At 36.2% G+C, this 10,147-nt stretch overlaps 1 protein-coding gene across 1 annotated transcript; it reads left to right on the top strand.

Annotated features, from left to right (window-relative positions):
* The first annotated feature begins 4,569 nt into the window (after positions 1–4,569).
* On the top strand, positions 4,570–5,598 carry LOC137735995 (uncharacterized). Its single transcript, XM_068475346.1, has one exon. It carries the CDS (start codon positions 4,570–4,572, stop codon positions 5,596–5,598), a length of 1,029 nt encoding a protein of 342 aa, XP_068331447.1.
* The last annotated feature ends 4,549 nt before the right edge of the window (positions 5,599–10,147 follow it).

Raw genomic sequence — 10,147 nt, 5'->3', positions numbered from 1 at the left:
TGAAGAAGAGAGCGTATCTCAATTGGAGTATACCCAAGTTATAGGTTGCTTGATGTACATTATGAATTGTACAAGACCTGATCTTGCTTATTCAATAAGCTGACTAAGTAGGTATTCAAGTAATCCTGGAAGAGATCATTGGAATGCTTTAATAAGGGTATTAAGATACTTAAAGCATACAATGAACTATGGTTTGCATTACACTCAATATCCCCCAGTTTTAGAAGGATATAGTGATGCAAATTGGATTTCAGGAAGCACAGACAGTAAATCCACAAGTGGATATGTATTTACACTTGGTGGAGCAGCTGTGTCATGGAAATCATCCAAGCAAACATGTATAGCACGTTCAACAATGGAATCAGAGTTTATAACCTTAGATACAGCTGCTGATGAAGCTGAATGGCTTAAACATTTTCTGGAAGAGCCCAAGCACGTGACTGCAATATGTATACATTATGACAGCATGGCTACACAAGGTCGAGCCAAAAACGCTGAATATAATGGGAAGTCGAGACATATAAGGCGACGACATAAAACCATTAGACAACTACTCAAGAATGGAACTATTTCCATTGATTATATTAAATCTAAGGAGAATATTGCCGATCCTTTGACAAAAGGCCTATCCAAGGATCAAGTGGCATTTACATCGAGGGGAATAGGTTTAAAGCCAACTCAATGAGTTATAACTTGACGGAAACCTAACCTACCTAATTGGAGATCCCATGGTCTAGGTTCAATAGGCAAACTAGTTGAGGAAAACTCAAAGTAAACAACACAATATCTTTACTCATTCTTATGATGGAAAACTGTGTGTTGCCTGTAAGACGAAAAGGGTGAATAACTATTCTTAATAATGCTAATATCTTATGATTAAGATGAATAGAACAGGATATTCTTTATTAGCATTACCTATATGAGATTGATGTGGGGTCGCATCTTTGAGAATTGGTATGGCTACAATTCTCTAAAGGTCTCATGAAATCAGGATATGTTCAAGACCAAAATGAACACAACCGTATGAATTGACATGTGTCAAGATGTGATATGTGTGATACTTATTGTTTCAATTTTACTACTAAGAATGATCAGTTTAAGATAGTACATTCACTACTTCATTAGGTAAAACCGATAAGTACTCACTAGAGAAGGTTCAAGTCCAAAAGACACCTATCCCGATGCGTATCATATCTAAGTTCTCTGGAAAGACATTACTAATTTAGCTAGTATCTCATTTTCAATTCAAATGTGGGGTATTGCTAGAGTTTGAATAGAAAATGTGGGGTATTGTTGGAACTTGAGTTTTATATGGGACTCCAAGTCCCACATCCCCAAACCACTTTATAACTTCTTCTTTATAAGTGAGTTCACTCACTTATAGTTTGAAATGAATTGGGCCAAAGTCATGGACCTTGGGCCAAAGTCATGGACCTTGGGCCTTAGACTTGGAGAGTTTGGGTGCATATATTAAATGTCAAAGATGGGCCTTGGGCCTTGGGCCTCTTGGGCTCGGATGGACGAAAAGTATCATTTTTACGTTTTTGATTTTTTCATTCAGATTTTTTTTTTTCTGAAATGATAAAACCGATCACATGAACGGTTGTAACCGTTCTTAAAGATAAATATGAACGGTTTCAACTGCTCATTTATGCCATTATATATGGCTGTCGGATCAGAAACAAGAAGAACAATCTTCCATCAAATCCTTCACAGTTCACAGAAAAACACCACAACCAATTCACCAAGAATCCGAGTTCGAGTGCAAGAACTTGGATTAGATAGTTGTATCCTGCAAAATAGACGTCCATTGAACTGCTGCACTAGTGTAGGGACGAATTTCTGTCTTACGAAATTGCTTCTGCAAGCCTCTATCTTCAAGAAACAAGTCAGTGATTTGTGATTTTATATATAATCTCATTGTGTTTATGTTTTAATATATTGTATTTGTCGTTGAGTTTTTTCCATTTGAAATAAAACTGTGCAAATTGTTATATAATATACACTTGACATTTGATAGGTTATAACAGTTTATACTCGTGTTTTATTACATATAACTATTTAGGTCTATCATTAAATGTAATACAAGAATTCTTTATAAATTATAAAAAGAAAAAAAAAAAAAAAAAAAAAACCTTAATTGAAATTTGTATGCGAATATATGTGGCAATTAGCATCACATTTTTGGCGATTTATCTTTATTTGTAAGTGAACGGTCTTGTATATAATTATCATAGATGACAAGTTTGATACATAATTATAGTTATTCTAATGTGGCTTAACTGATAAGCAAGGGTTGGGATTTTAGTGTTGGTATTTTAGCTTTTAGTTATTGTTAAGCAAGGGTTGGGATTTTAGCTGATAAGCATGGGTGTTAAAAAGGGGATTAAACGGTGCGCTGAAGATTTAGCAGGGTGGAATCCACAATCGTTTAGGCATATTCAAAAACTGTTGGTTAAGGCGTATAAAGAAAGCTTTGCAAGGATGTGTGGTTGCTGATAATATAAAGTTAAAAGAAAAAGATTGAATCTACCTTTGCCGTCCTCCTTGAAATGGAAGAGACAATCTGGAGGCAGAGACTTCGGGTGGATTGGCTGAAAAGTGGTGATCGTAATACTCAGTTTTTTCATGAACGAGCAAAAACTCAAATCCCTCTCTCTCTTCCAAAAATGCTCGTCTTGATGAAATTTATAATTCGGATGGATTTTGTAAATATTTTGGTAGTTTACAAGAACGTACAATCATATTCATAATATAGGTACACCACTACAAAATGATTAACAATAACTAAAGGCGAAATTCATCGCTCTCACAACTACGACTAAACTAATAATTAGTTCGTGTAATCTTTGGGGTGTTTCGTAAAGTGTCTTGACAGATTCACCAAATACATATAAAAAGAAACCCATCTTCCTATGTTTGGCTCTTGTTTGAATAACAATATTCATATGCAAACATAAACACATAAAATGAACAACTCAATGGAAAAGTGAATAAAATGAACAACTCAATGGAAGAGTGAGTTATGTTCCAATATCCTAGTAGATAAGGTGTTGAGTTTCTACCCATGCATTCTGAATTCGAAACTCTCTCTTTCTCTAAATTATTGTAGTTACGCACCCTCTCTCTCTTTAATGATAAAAAAAAAATTTAAAAAATAGTCTCACTTTCAATATTAAAACATAATCAAGAGAGGCAGAGGCTCGCTTTTTCTTTTCAAGTGGGAGATAGATTCATGAGCATAGATTTGACTCACTTGGATTGGATTGACTGCCCTCTTCATCTCTTATTATTTATTTCATTTATTGTGGCTTTTTTTTTTTTGCTAAATCATTTATTTTCCTTTTAACTTTTCCTTTTAACTATTCAACGGTCAAAATGTATTATATTGCCTATTCATATTATAACAGTCAAATATTTAAATTTTGTAATAGATTTGGTTCCTCAAAACTCATTTTTTTTTTTTAAAAAAGGAGTTAAACAAAATTTAAATATTTGATTGTTATAATATAGATAGGCAATATAATACAAACGTACCTATTATTGATAACACATAAAAAATCATTGTGCACTCAAAATATTCTACGATTTGAAAGAAAATTCAATTATGAGGTATACACAACAAACTTTTTAAATGAAAATAACAACTCTAAAAAAACAAACCAGAAATGCTAGGTGGACTCTCTCAAGAGTGATTCTTCATAGACTATCTACCACCTCACAGTTTAATGTCAATTTTCGTTCCAACATTATAAAACGTTATGACAAAAGTATGAGATGGTAAAGAGTATAGATAATCTCACTTTGAGTGACTTTCTCTTAACATTTCTCAAAATAAAAATAAGTAACAGAATTTGTGAACAACGTATTTCAAGCCACGTGGATATGGTAAAGTCAGGGTTGGTACTCAGCCTCTTAACCAATTTTCTGCTATTCACACGCAAATTGCTGCAAAGCCATCGCACATTGTGCATTTTAGTTGGAGGAATTTATTATTGAGCCTTAGACTAATCATTAAATAAAGTTAAAACATAATTTTTAGTTAAAACTCAAAGTTTTCAACCCTTTCTAGTTAGTTTTTTCCTAAAAAAGAAACCTCACCCCTAGTCATTAACTTTAAGCATTAGGAGTGTTGTGATGCTGCATCAGTGATACTACATCTACTGATGATGCATATGACTAATGCTACATCTACGAATGTTGCATATGGAGTCTACTACCAAGGTGACCCCTAGGGTAAATCTCTAGGGTAAGACTCATTGTAATCTTTAGGGTAAGGGTATGTAAATCACCTTTTCCCTTGATTTAATGGAGGAGACTGATTGGGGTAATGTCTTTATGTAAGGTTTCGATTAGGTAGGCAACATGCCTTCTTCTTTCTTGTCGGCTGCTTTCTGCAACCATCCTTCCCATCCCTTTTCCCTCTCTCTTCTCATATATACCCGGACTCACTCTTGTACAAATATACATTGAAACTTCAAACCAGAAAATCTACATGGTATCAGAGCAGGTTTTGTAACCTGCCTCTGGCCATTTTTTTCCGCTACATCTTTCCTTCAATCTTAAGCCATGGCTGAAGAAGATTTAGTAAACATAGAGGGTGACATCTCGCATACCTCTTCTTCAAATTTCTCAGGCATCGAGGTTAACACCAATCAACGTTTGTGTTCAATTCTCTTGAACGAGTTTAATTATCTCCCTTGGTCTCGAGCTGTGTCTCTTGCTCTCAGAGGCAAAAAGAAATTAGGGTTTGTAAATGGAAGTGTGGAAGCTCCAGACATCTCTTCATCTACATATGGTGCATGGCTTTGCAAGGATCCACTTGTCATGTCCTTACTGCTCAACACCATAGAGAAACATGTTGCTGAGATTTTTAGCTACTACAATTCTTCATGTGAGCTTTGGAAAGCCTTGCAGGATATGTATGGAAATCAAAACAACTATGCACGTGTCTTTCAACTTAAGAAGGACATTGTCTGTGCCCAACAAGAAGGGAAAACATTTGTTCAACACCTTGTACGCCTCAAGGCTATGTGGAATGAGTTGGATGTATACCTTCCACATACCACAGATCCTGCTATTTTCTTGAAACGAGCTGAGAAAGATAGAATCTATCAATTGTTAGGGAGTTTGAACTCCGAGTACAAGGATATAAGGAGTCACGTCTTGATGAGTCAAGAGTTTCCTACCTTCAACAATGTCTGTGCAACTATCCAACGAGAAGAAGCAAGGAAGAAAGTGATAAATGCTGAGCATAACTCAAGATTGACTAGGACTCGTGTATATCCCTCAAATTACAAGACCTCAGAGGCTAAGGTGTACAAGTGTAGTCCACACCTGACATGCAAATATTGCAACGGTGTTGGTCATGTGGAAGACAAGTGTTGGGAACTTCATCCTGAACTCAAGCCTAAGTTCAGCAAAGATGGAAAAATGATACTAAGGTCTTTTATTATCTCACAAGGATCCATGGAGTTCACTGCCAATCCATTGTCTCTTATCAATGAGTTTGCAGTTTATCTTCAAAGCAAGGGACACGAAGGTGGTTCACAAGCTCAAGGAAATGAAGAGAACAATCATGTAGCCATGTTGGGATAATTTGCCAGCTTTCTTGCTGGAAATGAGAAAGTTTCACGGGATGAAGCACCAGGTATACTCAAAGCATTCACTACTACCTTGTTAACTGGTACTGAAAATGATTGTTGGATAATTGATTCAGGAGCCACAAATCATGTGACAAACAAAATCACAAATTTGCATCATTTTAAACGCTTTTCAAATCCCTCACATGTGTCTGTTGCAAATGGAAAAACTGTTTTAATTTTGGGAAAAGGAGAAATAAACTTACTCTCACACAAAACACCTTCCACTGTCTTATATGTACCAACCTTTCCTTTCCAACTTCTGTCAATTGGAAAGATCACAAACACCCTAAACTGTGGTGCCATTTTCGCACCAAATAACGTGATGTTTTAAGATGTTCTCACAATGAAGATGATTGGTGAAAGGGTCTTCATAAATGGACTTTACTACGTGTGCAGGAATGCATGTTTTACTCAGGCTCTTCAAGCTCAATCGAAGTCCATAGATGGAAACCAACTTTGGCATAAGAGATTAGCTTACCCCTCTGAAGTTATCTTGTCTAAACTGTTTCCAAATTTTTGCAAATCACATTTTACTTGTGATACTTGTGAATTTTCTAAGTTTACTATACTACCTTTTGGTAACTCAATGTCTAGGAAAAGTAAACTTTTTGTCAATTTTATATGTTTACTCTACTACTTTGTCTTATTTGTTGATGACTTCTCTCGAATGAGTTTTGTGTATCTTATGAAATCAAAGAGTGAAGTCCAAACTATTTTCAAAGATTTTCATATGCATGTTAAAACACAATTTCAATCAAACATTAAGGTGTTGAGATCAGATAATGGCACTAAATTTCTACCAACAACATGCTTCAATACATAAGTTCTCAAGGCATAATACATCAAATCAGCTGTGTAGGGACTCCCCAACAAAATGGAGTAGCTGAGAGAAAAAATAGAGATCTTTTGGAGAAGACTCATGCTTTTGTGCTTCACATGCATGTTCCAAAGAAATTTTGTTTATTAGCCATCCTCACTGCCACTTACCTCATTAACCGACTCCCAAGTCGTGTGGTAGGGTTTAAATCTCCCTATGAAGTACTCAAGGGTAGAAATATTGATTTGACACATGTCAAGGTATTTAGATGTGTTTGCTTTGTTGACATTCAAGCCTTGAACCGTGACAAATTAGATGCCAGGGCAACCAAGTGTGTGTTTGTGGGGTATTCTTCTACCAAAAAGGGATACAAGTGCCACAATCCAGCTATTAAAAACTATGTTGTGTCAAGGGATCTGAAATTTGAAGAAGATTGCCTTTATTTTACTCACAAATGGAAAACTGCAAGTCAGGGGGAGGAACTGTTTGAAATGTTTCCACTTGCTCCTGTCATTAATAATTCAGTGTTGGAAGAAAGCTCAGTTGTTATGACACCAAATATTGAAGAAATACAAATTGACTCAATCTCTGATCATCGTATCCTTGCCAATAAGGGAGACGAGGAGTCTCATTCTGATCATTCACAATTTCCTACAGAGTCTCAAAGGCTTAGAAGAAATCCTCCTCGAACTAGAAAACCTCCAACTAGGCTGCAAGACTATGTTACTTATGCCTCACGGTATCCTATCAGTGAAAGTATCAGCCTTGGTGAGTTCTCAACATTTCATGCTGCATTTCTCTGTGAAATTGATAAACACAGTGAACCTGGAAGCTTTCAAGAGGCATCTCTCCTCCCATAATTGAATCAAGCAATGGTTGATGAGCTTTATGCTCTAGAAGAAAATAAAACTTGGAGCTTGGTTCAACTACCACCAGGAAAAAAGGCTGTTAGAAGTCGTTGGATTTACAAGATTAAATTCAAGGCTGATTGTTTTATTTAGAGACACAAGGCCAAGCTTGTTGCTCAAGGGTTCACTCAAACCTCTGGGGTAGATTACAAGGAAATATTTGCACCTGTGGCCAAGATGAATTCAGTGAGGGTTCTACTCTCAAATGCAATCAATGTGGGTGGACTCTTTATCAAATGGATGTGAAGAATGCTTTCCTTCATGGAGAGTTACAAGAAGAAGTGTACATGCAGCCTCCTCCAAGTTATGATGGTATTAAAGGCAACATGGTTTGTAAACTACACAAGGAAATCTATAGATTGAAACAATCCCCAAGAGCTTGGTATGCCAAGCTCAGCTCAGTTATAGAAAAGGCTGGATTCCTACGAAGTAATGCTGAAATTGAGGCACTAAAACTCTCACTATGACAAACCTTTGCTATCAAAGACCTAGGAAAGCTGAAGTATTTTTTGGGCATCGAAATGGCAACCTCTTCAAAGGGAGTTTCTACATCAATGAAAATATGTATTGGATCTTCTTCAGGAAGAAAAAAAAATGCTTGATTGCAAACCTGCCATCACTCTCGTGGACTATAAAACTAAAGTTCAATATAGATAGAGAAGCCATGCATGATGTGAGCTACTATCAACAATTGGTGGGCAAACTTATATATCTCACCATCACATGTCCTGATATCAAATATGCAGTGAGCTTGGCAAACCAATTTATGCATTCTCTTATGGTTGATCAACTTAACATGGTTAAAAGAGCCTTGCGTTATCTCAAGGGTTCAGTAGGACAAGTAATCATCATGTGTAACAACAATTCCATTGCCATCAGTGGCTACACTGATGCAGATTAGGCAAAGAATGCACTTGATAAGAAATCTACCACAGGTTATTGCACGTTTATTGGTGGAAATCTTGTCACTTGGAAGAGCAAGAAGCAACATGTCATTGCTCGCTCCAGCGCAGAGGCTGAATATCATGCCATAGCAGCCATTGCATGTGAACTTATATGGCTTAAAGGGCTTCTTTCAGACTTAGGGTTTACTAGTACTACTCCCATGTCTCTTATGTGTGATAATCAAGCAACCATGCACATTGCTGTTAACCCTATGTTCCATGAAAGAAAGAAACACATTGAAGTGGACTGTCATTTTGTTAGAGCGCAAGTGCAAACTCAAGTCATCCGAATCATTTTCACGCGAAGCCATGATCAACTAGCAGATCTCGTTACCAAAGATCTTGCATCTGCTCAATTCCACTGTTTTCTGGGCAAGCTGGACTCGATTAACCTCCTCGATCCAGCTTAAGGGAGGTGTTATGATGCTGCATCTACTGATGGTGCATACGACTGATGCTGCATATGGAGTCTGCTACCAAGGTGACCCCTAGGGTAAATCTCTAGGGTAAGGCTCATTGTAATCTTTAGGGTAAAGGTATGTAAATCACCTTTTCCTTTGATTTAAGGGATGAAACTGAATGGGGTAATGTTGATAGGAGCATATTTATGCGACTTTGTTATCTTATTTCTTTGCATTTACTTAGTTAATTTCCATTTATTATAGTGATTTACTTTATTTTCGTATTATTGTAGGTTCAATTGGTGAAGATGACAATAAATGGCCAAAAAGAGCAATTTGGAGCAGTTTTGGACTTGGATTGGATAGCATATGTATGGAACATAATGGATGGACGTTTTTGGTGACAAATGATGCTAAAAATGTGCTACAAATCTGGAAGAATTAAATTAAGGCTTGGAAGACAAGGAATCAGCTGAAACAATCCAACCTTATCCTATCTTATCCAATCTTATCTTATCTTATCTTATCCCATATTATCCAAACATTATCCTATTTAATCCAACATTTTCTAAACTCATCTCCATCTATAAAAGGAGTCCTTATCCTATTCTAGATCATTCCCATCTGAATTTAGGAGTCCTTATCATGTTTTAACAATGCATATCTGATTCTAGAAGTCCTGAAATCATGCAAACAATTTAATTCCTTTTCTCCTAGAATTGTACCGTGTCCTATCCTTGTCTTCCAAGGATTAGTCCTGTGTGTCTGCCCTATAAATGCACATCCTTGCCGCAAAACTTAGAGGGGAGTTTTAGAGAGAAAAATATAGAGGAATAAACACATAGTGTCATAGCTTGCAAGGAAGGAGAGCTTGGAGCGGTGCCTGCCATCCAAGGCCTTTGGATTGCTGGAGTGTTTCTAGGTGTATTCCATCTTTAGTTTTTAGTTCAATGTTTATTTTACTTTGGTTTTCAGTTATGATACACATGTGGAACTAATTTCGTTTTAGCTAGAGGTGAATTCAAAGCCATGAACATATGTGTGATATGAATCAATTACATCCAGTTATTGTTTCATAAATCGTGAATGCAATTTACTTATCTGTTTGATTGATAACTTATTCTTGTATGTTGATTAAGGAGGCCTACTTAGTTTGCACGCATGAATTTGATGCTAAAATACAAGGGAATTTCACATAATCGTTATGAACTTATATTTGTAAGTAGTGGAAATCACTAGTCATGATTGTGTTAAGTAAATTCCTGGCAGGAGTATCATGCAATTCATAGTTACGAATGCAATGTCAATGCTTATGATTTTCATAGAACTTAATGATCTTTGATATGTATCTCTATCATGTTGTTCATATAGGGAACTTGATAAGAATAATTTGATTGCGTCGCTAAGTCCAATTCAATGAATTTAGGAAAAT

This window comes from Pyrus communis, chromosome 6, assembly GCF_963583255.1.
Source record: "Pyrus communis chromosome 6, drPyrComm1.1, whole genome shotgun sequence".
Lineage (NCBI taxonomy): Eukaryota > Viridiplantae > Streptophyta > Magnoliopsida > Rosales > Rosaceae > Pyrus > Pyrus communis.
The sequence above is the reverse complement of the archived record's forward strand: the minus strand, read 5'-3'. Positions and strand labels throughout refer to the sequence as shown.